Source organism: Phacochoerus africanus, chromosome X (assembly GCF_016906955.1).
Source record: "Phacochoerus africanus isolate WHEZ1 chromosome X, ROS_Pafr_v1, whole genome shotgun sequence".
In the NCBI taxonomy this organism is placed as follows: Eukaryota; Metazoa; Chordata; class Mammalia; order Artiodactyla; family Suidae; genus Phacochoerus; species Phacochoerus africanus.
In genome coordinates, this window is record NC_062560.1 from 129,760,225 (window position 1) to 129,775,672 (window position 15,448).

Genomic DNA, 15,448 nt, shown 5'->3' on the forward strand with positions numbered 1-15,448 from the left:
AATAAATTTTCTCTAAAAGAGCACCGCAGAGAAGACCAAGTCTCCTGTCCACTCACAAGTGAAAAAGAGCGTGGTCTCATCCAGACGAACAGCCTTCGGCTGGATACACAGGTCCACACTGGCGGTGTCTAGACTGCGCTGGTGGGTCTTAGAGTTGTAGCAAGATGCCGAGCGGCAGTGATCTCGGAGCCAGACATAGTCGAAGCGCATCACAGTGTTCGCGTAGCGCAGTTCTAGGGAAAAGATCACGTTGTTTTATAGTACTGATTACAGCGGTTTACACTAATTATTGTACACATATAAAGAAATGGTCATTTAGGACAACTAACAAATCAGTACCCAGAAAACGTCCTTTAACAGACAAAACCAAAGGAGACTATAAAAAGTCCAAAAATCAATTTGGAAAGTGAAACCATTCAAGCATATGAAAAGACCGTACAGCAGAAACTGGCACAGTGTTGTGAATCAACTGTACTTTAATAAAAAAAACAAACAAAAAGACTAAAAAAGTACATAAAGAGAAAGCACAGGCAGATAGAGGATATAAAGAAGGTCCTTATACTATTTTTGCAATGTTTCTGTTAGTTTGAAGATGTACCAATATAAAAAGTTATCCAAAAAATCAAATACTTTCCTATACATCAGGAAAAGGTACATAAAAATGATATTTAGACAAGGTAAATAAAAATGATATCAAATTTATAAGAGGAACAAAAACTATGGAGGACTTAAGGGAAACTTGAACAGAGAAATAGGCTCACAGATGGGCAGATTTAATAATGAAAAGATACAAATTCTCCCACAAATTAATACACAAAATTCCAGGTACTTCCAGTCCAAATTCCAATGAAAAGGTTCATGTACTGGACAGGCTAATTCCAAGATTCACATTCAGAATGAATCAAGTAACAATTCTGAAAAAGAAAAGGAAAGCTATAGTTGTTTAAAAAGGATAATATTATGCAGAATAGACGAAGAGATCCAGGGAGCAGAACAGAGTCTCAAAATACAGCCAAGTATACATGGAAATATGGTGTATGTTAAAGGCAGCATTTTGTAATAGTGGAGAAAGGATGGAGTAACTAGTTCTGGAAAATGCAATATTGGAAAAAAATTGATTCTAGATTCATGTCATCCTCAACAGTAAATTACTGACAGTTTAAAACATAAAAAATAAAACTATTATATATTGACAGATTTGAGGTAGGAAAAACCATTTCCTTTCTTTCTTTTTTGCTTTTTAGGGTGTCACCGCAGCATATGGAAGTTCCCAGGCTAGGGGTCGAATCAGAGCTACAGTTGCCAGCCTACACCATAGCCACAGCAATGAAAGATCTGAGCAACGCTGGACCCTTGACCCACTGATCAAGGCCAGGGATCGAACCTGCAACCTCATGGTTCCTAGTTGGATTCGTTTCAGCTGCGCCATGACCGGAACTCCCAGGAAAGACTATTTTTTTTTTTTTTTGGTTCTTTTAGGGCCACACTCGCGGCATCTGGAGGTTCCCAGGCTAGGGGTCCAATCAAAGCTGTAGCCGCCGGACTACACCACAGCCACAGCAACGGGGGATCCAAGCCACGTCTGCGACCTACACCACAGCTCATGGCAACACCAGATCCTTAACCCACTGAGCCAGGCCAGCGATCGAACCCGCAACCTCATGGTTCCTAGTCGGATTCAAATCCGCTGTGCCACGACAGAAACTCCAAGGAAAAGCTATTTTAAAGTGACACAAAAAGCATAAAAGGTAATCTGTCTATATGAAAATAAAAATCTTTTGTTTTTCAATGTAAAAAACTAAGGTAAAAGATAAGTAACAGGACAAATATTTTAATACAAAAGGATTAATACCAGCAAATAGGATACATCTTTGTGATTATTAAGATAAAAAGTCAAAGGAAAATGACCGAAGGAATGTAACCAGAAGTGACCAGTAGACGTGAACCCTTCCAACTTCAGTAGTAATCAGAGAAATAGGTGTTAAGATTTTTTATCTAGCAGAGTGACAAAATTTTAAGAGTTTGATTGAAACAAGTGTTTCAAATATGTGGGAAAATGCATACTCTCAAACACTGGTAATGGGAGTATAAACTGGTGAAGATGGACTGAGTGGCAATCTGGAAGTTTCTACGAAAATAATAACAATACGTATATTTATTGCTTGATCCAGAAATTCTTCTCTCAGTACTTAGTTTATAGAAACTGGCACACGTGAGGAGGTATGCACAAGGATATTCATAATAATTTTGTTTATAATAGCAAATTAGAAAATAAGACTAAATGTATCTCTGTACTCCTCAAATTGACTTTGTACGATACTATCATTCTCACATTAAGGACAGGAAAAACTAAAGCTCAGAGATGTTAAATAACTTTGGAAGATCATATAATCATTAGATGGTGGAGTTAAGACATGAACTCAAGGTCTCCAAACCCAAAGTCCTATACCAGTGTTTTTCTGATGGTGAGGCTTCAGGAAAGGCGGAATAAGGAGCCTGGCGAATGATGATAAAACTGGACAAAAGTATCAATAACCACAATTTTAGGACCCTGGCAATTGACTAAAGGCTTACAACGAATTAGGAAGCGTTTATTCAAGAAAAACTACTGAACCTTGGGCAAGAAGAGGGGGAATCTAGGTGTTTTAGCTTGGGGTGCTTCCACTCCCTATTCACTCCTCCATCAGCTCCATCAGCAGTAGTTCTACCAGGGCAGGCAAGCCAAGAAAACAAATAGCTTTGATGCGGATGCAGACTAAATTGATTTGGAGCAGAGCACATACAAACTCCATGGCCCTGGGCACTGAAAACAATCAAGGAAGGCATACTGTTGGGGGCAAGCAAGAGACCAGCAGAACAATAGCCTTTCAAAGGAATGAGACACACATAGAAACAGAAAAGAATGGCCCATGCAGTCCACACAAACTGAGAAGAATATTACATGAAATCCTATTGTTTAAATCAGGCCTATGCTGCTAGTAGGTAGTTTATGATCTGGGGCTTTTTACAGGAGAGAAGCAGAGTAGACAGGCTAACACAACACCTCCACACATGAGTCAAAAGTTGGTCTCCTCTTGGTCATTTCTAGTATTCATGTCTTATAAAGTATCTGTGCCTTCAAGGCATATACCGCAACCGAATGCTCAAAAATCCAGACACTGAGGTGAATTGCAGGAGTCTCTGATATAACAACTACACATGGTAGGGATGGAGTAGGCACAGGGGGTTGTAGAAGCCCCAGTAAGGGACCACAGATAGAGCGGGAAACCTCGGCGACTTTGGAAGATCACCGTAAGTTAATAAACTGCTCAAAAAAGCCATCAGCACAAGGCAGGCTTGCTTGACTAGTGGAGGCAGGAGAGCGGCCTCAGGTGGGGGATGGGATGAGGCCTGCATTCAGATTCAGACCCAGGGCCGGGGTTTGAGGACCACCCTTCTGCTGATGTGAATACACACCTTACTGGATACCAAGGAGGAGCTACTACTCCCAGAAAGGAAGAGGCGGGCTTTTCTGACCCCGACTCCCCTTGGAGGATAAAACTGTTGCCCACCAGATCCTCGGGGCAGAGCTTCCTCACCTGCCCGCTGGCATCTCTCACAAGCGTCCTATCTTAATAAATCTATTTCTTGCCTATTTCTTCTTTCTCGCTGAATTCCTTCTGCGCAGAGACATGAAGAACCTGAACCTCAGTGAGTCCAGACACTGGGCAAATGATTCTCATTTAAAACCATGGGTCTAAGGCCCAGTTTGGTTTAGGCTGGGTTCGAGTCCTGGCACGTGGGTTCAAGTCCTGGCACGTGGGTTCGAGTCCTGGCACGTGGGTTCAAGTCCCAATCTGGGTTTAGGTTGGGTTCAGGCCATTAGTGCTGTCTGTTTCAGTAACACTGTGGAATGGGGCTATTATTTGGTGGTGACCTAAACTTGGAGTTCTTGGCCTAGTATCCACGAATGACATGTAAAGCTGTGTGTGTGTGTGAGAGACAGAGACGGAGAGAGACAGACAGAGAGACAGAGAGAACGTACGATACCCCCTTGGAGTGATAAAAGTGATGAAGCACCACTAACCCTCATTCAGATGGGTCATTATACCGAGTGATCCAGGGATTTGACCAACTACAACCGAGGTAGCCTTTAAGCGCTTGAACAGGCAGTTGCCTCTGGCTGGAACATTCATCCTTACCTTCTCACCCTTCTTCCCTTTGCCCAGTTCATCTTCAATGTTCATGATTCTGCGCAGTGGATATATCCCGCAGGCAGTCATTTGTAATTCTTTATTTTGGTTTAGGCACCTCTCCTCTTCGTTGTGACAACATTCTGCATATTGCCTAAAAGCATTTATTGCACTGTCTTACAACTGTCTATGTCTTTTCTTACCTCGAGGATATGGAATGTGTCTTCTTTATCACCACTTGCTTAGCATTTACCACAATGCCTGGCTCCTGGTATATGTTTATCAGATCTTCCAAAATGTCAATACAGAAGAGAATCTTTGGACTCATCTCTATTGTAGCCTACATTTAATCAATCACTAAAGTTTGTTGGTTCTGCCTCCTAAATCACTCTCAAATCCACATGACCTCTCCATCTCCACTCTTTCCTCCTGCCACATTCAGGCAATCACCATCTCTAACTGTGGGCCTCTATAAAGGGATTTTAAAGATCAGAGTAGCAAAATCAGATTGAACTTTAGAAAAACTGTTTCAGTTTCTGGATCATTGAGGGAGCAAGACAAGGCTGTCGTAATTCTTGAAGGATACTTGCCTCATTGCTCCTTTAAAGCTCATGTTGTCCTATATAGCTCTACCCTTCTTTTTTTTTTTTGTTGTTGTTGTTGTTGTTGCTATTTCTTGGGCCGCTCCCGCGGCATATGGAGGTTCCCAGGCTAGGGGTTGAATCGGAGCTGTAGCTGCCAGCCTCCGCCAGAGCCACAGCAACGCGGGATCCGAGCCGCGTCTGCAACCTACACCCCAGCTCACGGCAAGGCCGGATGGTTAACCCACTGAGCAAGGGCAGGGACCGAACCCGCAACCTCATGGCTCCTAGTCGGATTCGTTAACCACTGCGCCACGACGGGAACTCCAACCCTTCTTGATTACTCTAATCAACTATCTCCTGAGTCACCTTGTTTTTAAATAAATGAATATCTGTTTACTCTCTTCCACCGTCTCACTTGTCATCCCTTCTCCTGTCATCATTCTTGGCAACTTCATCATCATTAATTGCAATACATTCATAACTTTCATTTCAAACGTCCTACACTCTAACTACCTCTCGTTCCTTTTCCAGCTCAATTATGCAGGCACTCTTCACTCCAATAATCCTTCAGCTCCACAAAGAGCACCACTTCATTGACCATAAGTTCCTTTTTGTTCTCCATCATCTTGTGACCCCGATAAACTCAAGTCCCCACCTCCTCTGTGCCTGCAGCCAAGTAGCTAAACATTGTTAGAGAAAAAATTAGGCCGTCTTGGTTAATTTAATTTAAAGTCATCACCGAAAATATCAAATGAATACTCAACACTGCCACACAGTCCTTGCATATAAGTTCTTAGTAAAATAACTTACTCACTCTCCATGAAGACGATTACACAGTCTCCTCTCTTCTCATACTGCCAACACTATCTCTCTCTGCCCACTTTCAACTGATGACTTTCCTTACTCCTTCAAAGAGAAGGAGGAAGCAGAAGAAAAATCCACAAGCCCACTGTCCACATTCACCCACTGATATGCATCTGTACTTATACATTCTGCCTTCCTTCCTGTTACTATAGCTGAAATATCTGTGCACTTAATCAAGGCCAACAATTCCATTTATGAATCAGATCCTATCTCTTTCCTACTCGGGTGCTATACTTCTGAAATTTTTCCAATACCCTCTTTTGCATCATCAGATTTTCACCTCCTACTGGATATTCTCATCAGCAAACATGTTACAATATTTTTCATCTTAAAACAGTATTCCCCCTCCACTGCCTCGCGACCTCATATTCCCTTTCACAGTAAAACTTATGGCTCGATGTTTCCATGACTTTCTCTAATTCCATCTCTCTTAATAAACTTGTTGTAAATTTTAGAATGGCTTTGGGTTTACAGAAAAGTTACAAAGAGTTCCCATATAGCCCCCACCCAGTTTCCCCTACTAGTAATATCTACATTGCTATGGCAAATTTGTCAAACTAATTAATGAATATTGAGGCATTATTTATTAATTAAATCCCATCATTTATTTGAATTTTGTTATTTTCCCTTAATATCCTTTTCTGTCCCAGGGTCCCATCTGAGACGCACGTTACATTTAGCCATCATGTCACTTTTCCTTGTTTTTGATGACCTTGACAGTTTTGAGAGGTATTGCTCAGGCATTTTGTTAGAGTGTCGCATAATTTGGGGCATGCTTTTCCTTTATAGGTTTTGGGGAGGTCCCCTTCTCACCGTGTCATGTCACTGGTACATGCTAGCAAGGGCAGTGTTTGCCAGGTTTCTCTACTTCGGAGTTACTCCACCTTCCTTCCATGTTCTATTCTTTGGCAGCAAACCATCAAGTGCAGCCTGCATTCAGGACTGAGGAGTTAAGATCCACCTTCATGGTTGGGGGATGGAAGAATATCTACATAAATTATTCAGAGATTTTTTTCTATGGGAGATTTATTCAACCGTTTATTTATATCAGCATGGATTTGAAGTTATATATTTTATCCTATGGGTTATAACCCAATATTATATTATTTATTTTCTTGCTCAAATTGTTCCACCTTTGGCCATTAGAAGCTCTTTTAGTTAGCTCCTATGTCCCCCCTTTTTTTTTTTTTGAGCACTTCCTTACTTTCTGGCACTTCCAGGTTCTCCAGGCTCATCTTGTATTTTCCCTGGCCCAGCCCTGGAATCATCCATTCTCCAAGGAGCCTTGCTTCCTTTCAGTAGAGAATGGTATTAGAAACCAAGATCTGGGTGTGCTCATTGCTATTGGGGTGTCATTGTTTCCAGGTGCTCTCAATGGACTGAGCTAGAAAATATACTCCTCTATGTGTAAAAACATATACAATTGACCTTTTAACAACATGAGTTTGAATTCCCTGGTCCACTTACATGCAGATTTTTTTCAACAGTACATGCTACAGTAATCATTTCTGTATCTATCCAACTATAAATATTAAGCTAAACATGGGTTTATACTAATGTCTCCAACTCTAATCCAGTGACACAAGATTCATTCTAACATCCCCCTACGCTTTCTGTAACTGTGCTCCAAACCCCCAGCAATCACTGATTTGTTTTCTGTCCCTATAGTTTTGCCTTTGACAGAATGTCATGTCACTTCTTTTTATTGCTGAGTAGTATTCTGCCATAAGGATATACTATAGTTTATTAATTAACCTATTGAAGTATAGCTTGGTAGCTTCCCACCTTTGGCAATTATAAATAAAGCTGTTACTCATGTGTGGGTTTTTGTTGCGAACGTAAGTTTACAAATTAGTTGGATAAATACCTAGGAGTGCACCTGTTGGCAAGTCCATGTTTAACTTTATAAGAAGCTACCAACGTGTCTTCCAGAGTGGCTGTATCATCATTTTTGCATCATCACCAGCAATGAATAGGAGTTCCGGTTCTGAATTCTCGTCAGCATTTAGTATTGCCAGGTTTTTTTTTTTTTTTTTTTTTGATTTTAGTCATTCTGTTATGTGTGTAGTGGCATCTCATTGTGGCTTTCATTTGCATTTACATAATGAAATGATGTTGAGCATGTTTTAATATGCTTATCTGCCAGAGTTACATCCTCTGGTGAAGTGTCTATTCAGGTCTTTCCACGCTTTTAAAAACTGGGTTATTTGTTTGAAGAAGTCTTTCTAAATTCTGCATTGTCTTTTCTCAGATATGTGGTTTACAAATATTTTCTCCAAGTCTGCGACTTTTCTTTTTGTTCTCTTAATGGTGTCTTTCGCAGAAAAAATGTTTTGAATTTGGATAGAGTCCAATTTACCATTTTTTTCCTTTACGGATTTTATGCTTGTGAAGTTACATCTAAAAACTTTTTGCTGAATCCAAGGTAGCAAACTTTTTATCACACAAGTTTTACAGTTTTGAATTTTACATTTAGGCCTATGATCAACTTTGAGTTAATTTTTACACAGAGTATGAGGTAGGGATTAATGTTTCGTTTTGCTATGTTTTTTTGGATCCAATTGGACAATCTTTATATTTTTACTGGTATGCTTAGGCCATTTATATTGAAGTGACTATTGACGTAGCTGACTTTAAATGTACCTTCCTGTTATTTTCTATTTGTTGTATTTACTCCTCATTTTCTTTCTTTTTCCCTCTTTTTCTGCCTTTTCTGATTTTTATTGGTTATTTTTTATGATTCCATTTTATCTCATTTCTTGACTTATTCACATTATTTTAAAAAACTCTTTAGTAATTTCCCTAATGGTTACAATGTACATCTTAAATAATCTAAGCCCACCTTTAGATAACTTTAAAAGCGTCATTCAAAAGAGCCGTACTATTTTGCATTGCACCAGGAGTGAAAAAGAGCTCCCACTCTTCTGCATCCTTGCTAGGACTAGGTATTATCAGTTTTTTAATTTACCTTATAATGGAATATTCCTAATTTTTCTCTCCTACCCTTTGTCGCATTGTCGTCATTTGTTTTACTTTTATATATATTATTAACACCATTATATTGCTATTATTAATATTTCAAACAGTTAAGATTTAGTATAATTAAGATAAAGTTTATATTTTATCTTCACTCGTTTCTAATACTCTTCTTTTTAAACATAGATCCAAGTTTGTGACCTAAATCATTTTTCTTCTGCCAGGAGAAATTCCTTTGTAATATTTTGAGAAGTTGTGTGAGAAAGTCTATTTCTCCCTCACTTTGGAAGGACTGCTGGATATGGAATCCTAGGTTAGCAGTTTTTGCTTCTTATTATACTTTAAAATTGTCATTCCATTGTATTCCCTTTTTTTTTTTTTTTTTTTTGGTCTTTTTAGGGCTGCACCGGCGGCATATGGAAGTTCCCGGGCTAGGGGTTGAATCGGAGCTGTAGGCGCTGGCCTACACCAGAGCCACAGCAACGCCAGATCTGAGCTGCGTCTGCGACCTACACCGCAGCTCACGGCAACACCGGATCCTTAACCCACTGAACAAGGCCAGGGATCCAACCTGCCTCCTCATACTAGTCAGATTCATTTCCACTGAGCCACGATGGGACCCCCTCCCCTTTTCCCCTTTTTTGGTTGCCCTCCGGCATAAGGAGTTCCTGGGCCAGGGATCAGATCTGAGCCATAGTTGCAACCTAAGCTGCAGCAGTGGCCATGCTGGATCCCTAGCCCACTGTGCCAGGGTGGAGACCGAACCTGTGTCCCAGCGCTCCCAAGATAGCACTGATTCCGTTGCATTACAGTGGGAACTCCTTTCCATTGTGTTCTTGCCTGCATATGTGAAGAGAACTCTGCTGTAACTCTGATCTATGTTTCTCTGTTAAGTAAAGTGTTTTTCTCCCCTCTGACTGCCTTCAAGATTTGCTCTTTGGCCTAAGTGTGGGGATGTGTGTGTGTGTAAGTGTGTGGTTTTTTAAAATGAAAGATAATCTTCTCAGATATGTGGTTTTGTGTCTGTCACTTTGGAAATCTTTCTGAAATTATTTCTTCAAATATTTCTTCTGCTTAATATTTTCTTCTCTTCTAGGCATTCCACTCATGTATATCTTATAACTTTTGATACTGTTCCACATTTCCTAAATACTGCTATTTTTTTGGTGTGTTTGCTTGCTTCTATTCCCATTTTCTCTTTGTATTTCAGTTTGGGTAATTTCTACTGACCTATCTTTACATTCACTGATTCTATCCTTGGATGTGTCCAGTGTCTCGATGAGCTCATCAGAGTCATTTTTCTTTTCTGTTACTGTGATTTTGATTCTTTCTTATACTTTTTATCACTCCACTGAACTTATCCATTGATCTTTCATTTTGTCTACCTTTTCCATTAGAATCCTTAACATATTATAGTTATTTAAAATTTCCTAACTGATAATTTCAACACCTATGTCGTATGTGAGTCTAGTTCTGATGGTGCTTTGTCTTTCAATTTGTGTTATTTCTTGCCTTTTAGCATGTTTTATAATGTTATTCTTGTTGTTAAAAGCCAGACATGTTGTATAGAGCAGCAGATATGGAGGTAAGTAGGACTTTACGCTAACCATTTGTATCGATCTGGTCAAGAGTTGGGATGTGTCTGATGTTTATTCTCTCTATGGATACCAGAGGCATTAAATTCCTCTAGCGATCCTGATTTTGTCTTCTGTCTTGGCCTTGGCCCTTACCTTTGTGCTGCACCCCACTACTATTTTAACTAGACACTTATCACTGGTTGTAGTGTGTTGGAGAGGAGGGAGTTCTCTAATATTTGGAGTCAAAGTCTTTGGGGTGCATAGAGGGTCTATATCTTGGGAATGTGGCCTTCATAAGTGTTTTTGGTCCCTTTCCAGGGTGTTGTGGGTTAAACTGTATTCCCTGCAAAGATATGCTGAAGTCCTAATCTCTATTATCTGTGAATAAGACCTTATTTGGAAATAGAGTCTTTGAAGATAATCAAGGTAAGATGAGGTCATAGTGGATTAGGGTGGACCTTAAATCCAACAAATGGTGCCTCATGAGGAGAGAGAAATTTTAAGACACAGAAGAGAAACAGGGAAGAAGGCTATGCAGTCACAGATGCAGAGAATGGAGTGATGTTGCCACAAGCCAATGAATACCAGAACCCAGAAGAGGCAAGGAAGAGTTCTCTCCTAGAGCCTTCAGAGAGAACATGGTCTTGCCAACACCTTGATTTTGGACTTCCTGCCTCTAGAACTGTGAAAGAATAAATTTCTGTTGTCTTATGCCAAGTGGTTTACAGCAATTTGCTAGGGCAATGCTAGGAAACTAATACACAGGGATAAAGCTTTTTTCCCCTCTGCCATGTAATACCTTCCCTGGCTGTAGAATTTCCAGGCTATGCCTTTGAAACCCTTTCCTCTGCATAATGAGGCTTTCTTTTTTTTTTTTTTTTCCTTGGATGAGACATGGAGACAGGAGTGGGGCTTGAGCATGGGAGACCTCTCTTCCCCTAGCTGGGATGAGATTTTACTGTTAGCCTATATGATTTTGTCTTTTTTATAACCTATAGGATAATCCTGGAAATAAATGGTTAGAAGTCTTCACAACTCCACAGGAAGGATTTTCAGTTCACATGAAAAGTATCCGTCATTGCACAACAACGCAAATATACTTAACACTATTGAACTGTACACTTAAAATGGTTAAGGTGTTAAATTTTATGTTACTTTTTAATCACAATTAAAAATAAAGTATCTATCTCTACACATCTTACCAAAATGATCTTCATGTTGCTGCCAAACACACTTCAGAGACTTGGAGGCTGTATGGTGCCAATGGATGGCTAATGGAAATGAGCTTTTGAAATGTGGCAGTTGAAGGGCCGAAAATGTGACTCGTCCCCTCAGCAGGTCCTGGAGCCTGCTCTGTAGGTGGGACAACCTGCAGCACCACATCCTAGAAAATTTGACAATGAGAAGAGTTAGTAACAATATAAAACAACTTTTATAAAGCTATAGGAAGGATGCTACAGTAAGTATGTAAAAGAACAGATTTTATGATCTCAAACACAGAGTATTAAACAAAAGAGAAATTCTGGAAAGCTCAGCATAAGTGGTCAATAACCATCACTTCTATTTTCTCACCGGCTACTATTATACATTGTAATTTTGCTTCTACTCTGCTACATAACTGAAGTGGTTCTTTAAAAAGGCAATAATTTTAACCTTCCAATGACTGTAAGAATTGCTCTTCAGGTCTTATCCTTCTGGGGCGTGACACTATTGATCATCCTTGAAATTTTCTTTTCTGCTGATGATGTGTAATTATGGGCAAGTTTCTTAAACCCTCAGTGGCTCTGTTTCCTGTTTTGTAAAATGAGGATAACAATAATACCTATCTAATGGGTTTAGTGTAAAGACTAAAGTAATTAGAACTGTGTTGTCACATAGTAAGCCCTATATATGTCAGCTGCTATCATTCTAGTCATCATTGTTATTGTGGCTATTATTAGGGATAAATTATATCTGCTGGAAAAAGTAATCTGATAAACTTGCTTCCTTGCTTCATAAATATTAATAAAATAACTTTATTTGCATAGTATCTTAAAAGTAATTCATTTGTCCTGGGGGCAAAGGGCAAAAAAGCCATGCCACTGCAAAGAAGCCGTATGATGCTCAATGTGAATCTTCTCAATAACCACTTAAAGGTCACTAAACTCACAAAAATGCTTAATTTGAGTGGATGTGTACATGTTAGTGTGTGGTAAAAGCTGATGAAGGGACTGAATTTCATGTTGATTGGATGAAACCAATCACATACACAAAGGCCATAGCTAGACACCTAACAGAATTCGCTGATGACTTAGGGACGGTTCTGAAATAGGTTAGCAAATTAAGAGTTAAAGTCAAATTTATTGAGATTTTATGGGTAGAGGCAAGGAACAGAGCATAGAGAGACCTCTGGTGATATCTTGGTTACACTTATTTTCACCACTGTCTCTTCTTTGCCAACCACTTACCTATAGATATTGTCTAAGACAGAGGCTGGTAAACTATGGTCCATTCTTATTTTCATATGGTCCATTTTACACTTTAAAGGATTATAAACAAAAACAAAAAATAATATGTGACCAAGACCATATGTGGCCTGCAAAGTTTATAATATTGCTATCTGGCTCTTCAAAAATTTTTTTGCCAACTGCTACTCTAATGTTTCTTTCTTTCTTTCTTTCTTTTTTTTTTTTTGGTCTTTTTAGGGTCATGGAGGTTCCCAGGCTAGGTGTTGAATCGGAGCTGTAGCCACTGGCCTACACCACAGCCATAGCAACATCAGATCCTTGACCCACTGAGTGAGGCCAGGGATCGAACCTGTATCCTCATGGATGCAGATTTGTTTCTGTTGAGCCACAACGGGAACTCCTAATGTTTAATTCTTAATCAAATACTATTCTCCATTTACATTGGCTTACTCCTCCAAAAACACTTAAACAAGTATATTCATTCATTTCCTCATTATTCCACTTGACAAGTATTATTAATTATGTGCATAATAGGTACCTTCTTAACTGGTAAGACTATAAATATAAATAAGCAATCCATGCCATCATTCAAGAATGTCATAATCACCTAGTAGGGAAGAAAGACAAATATAGGGTGATAACTACTATTCTCTACAACAGTTTTAAACACAGAGTACAGTGAAAAAGCTCAAAGGAGAAAGCAATTAATATGCCTGGGAAAACTGGGAGGACCGCATGTGATCAATGTTCTTTGTAAAGGTGTTTCATTGTTTTGTACTACTTACAAAATGAAATTATCTCACAGTAGAAGGTGGCAACGTAGGAAGACCCTGTGCTCACCTGCTCCCATGGGCATGCTAAAATTACAACTGTTTCCAGAGCAACTATTGCTGAGAAAGACCAGAAGACTAACAGAAAAGATCTTCTACAGCTAAAGATATAAAGAGGGAAGCACAATGAGACCAGTAGGAAGGGTGGAGATGGCAGTATAATCAAGACCCATACCCAAGTGGGCCACCCACCAACGGGAGGGTAATTACAATGGTAGAGGTTCTGCCCAAGGAGTGAGGGTTCTGAGCCCCACCTAAGGCTCCCCAGCCCAGGGGTCCTGCACCAGGAAGACAAACCGCCAAAACATTTGGCTTTGAAGGCCAGTGGTGCTTGCTTTGAGGAGAGCCAGGGAGCTGGCGGAAATAGAGAATCTGCTCTTAAAGGGTGCTCACAAAAATCTCACATGCCATGGAACCCAGGGCAGAAGCAGTCATTTGGGACTTAGGACTAGGTTCCATCCACCAGAAGGCTGGGCTCTAGCATTCAGACTCAGTGGGCCCCAACCCCACCTACCAGTGGGCTGACACCAGCTCCAGGACCCCAGGGCCCTGCAGTCAGAGACCCAAGGACCCAATTTGACCCAATAGTGGGCTGACACTAAGCCCAGGACCTGGCCTAACCCACCAGTGGGTTGACACTAGGTTCAGGACACCATGGTCCCTTCAAGTCAGTTACCTTGGGATCCAATTCCAACCACTAGTGAGCTGATACCAGCTTCACATCACACTAGATCCCATAGCCAGCCATTTCAGAAACTGGCCCTACCTACCAACAGGACAACACCAGCTCTGGGACAACCAGGATCCTGCAGCCAGAGACTCTAAGCTCTGACTCTGCTCACCACTGAAGTAGCATTATCCCCAATATCACCAGGGCCTCAACCCCACCCACCAATAGGCCAATACCAGCCTCAGGACTCCCCTGGGCCCTGACCCTAACCCTAACCCTGGGATCCAGACCCACTCAACAGCAGGATGACACAAGTTTTGGAATATTATACATCACAGCTAGCCATGTCAGGAACTGGCCCCATGCACTGACAGGCTGATACTTGGTCTGGGACACCCAGTCCTCCAACCAGCCACAGTGACTGGGCTCTCCCCACCAGCTGGCCAGCAATAGCCCTGGGATTCCCCAGAGCTCTGCAGCCAGCCCTCTTGAGACCCAGGCATGATCTCCAGTGGCTGGTAGCCTCCATATAAGACAGGACCTGAAAACCAACCAGACCACCCATAGTAGTCAGCCTACCACAATAGAAGGGCCCACACAGTCCACATAAAGGCCATCCCTAGAGCATATAGCTCTGGTAACCAAAGGGGGGTGCGCTGTTGAGATGCATAGGATGCCTCATAAAAAAAGACCACTTCTGCAAGGCTGGGAAACATAACCAACCTACTAAATACAGAGAAATTAGAACAGCAAATTAGGCAAAATGAGACAATAGAGGAGTATGTTCCAAATGAAGGAACAAGATAAAACCCCAGAAGAAGAACTAACTGGAGATAAGACATTTACCCAACAAAGAATTCAAGTAATTATCATAAAGGTACTCAAAGAACAAGGGGGTAATAATGGGTTAACAGAATGAGAACTTTAACAAAGAGTTAGACAATAAAAAGAGGAACCAAGCAGAGCTGAGGAATACAATAACTGAAATTTTAAAATACACTAGAAGAAATCAACAACAAACTACATGATACAGATGATCAGATCAGCTAACTGGAAGATAGAGTAGTGGAAATCATTAAGCTGAAAAAAGACAATTTTGCAGCATGTGGAAGTTCCCAGGCTAGGGGTAAAACTAGAGCTACAGCTGCCAGCCTATGCCACAGCCAAAGCAACGCAGGATCCTTAACCCATTGAGCGAGGCCAGGGAATGGACCCACATCCTTGTGGATACTAGTTGGGTTTGTAACCTGCTGAGCCACGACAGGAACTCCCAGAAAAAAATAATTCTAAAAAGTGAAGACAGTTTAAGAGACCTCTGGGACAACATC

The 15,448-nt window shown here is 40.7% G+C and overlaps 1 protein-coding gene across 2 annotated transcripts in view; it reads right to left on the reverse strand.

Annotated features, from left to right (window-relative positions):
• The window catches only part of TMLHE (trimethyllysine hydroxylase, epsilon), a 72,840-nt gene that overhangs the window by 25,647 nt on the left and 31,745 nt on the right, over positions 1–15,448 (reverse strand). For both annotated transcript variants that reach the window (XM_047764727.1, XM_047764726.1), the window contains exons 2-3: positions 11,376–11,557; positions 57–233 (exon numbers count right to left, since the gene is read on the reverse strand). In XM_047764727.1, the coding sequence (XP_047620683.1) occupies positions 57–233; positions 11,376–11,556 (358 nt within the window). In that variant the 5' untranslated portion in view covers position 11,557. The remainder of the gene's footprint in view (positions 1–56; positions 234–11,375; positions 11,558–15,448) is intronic.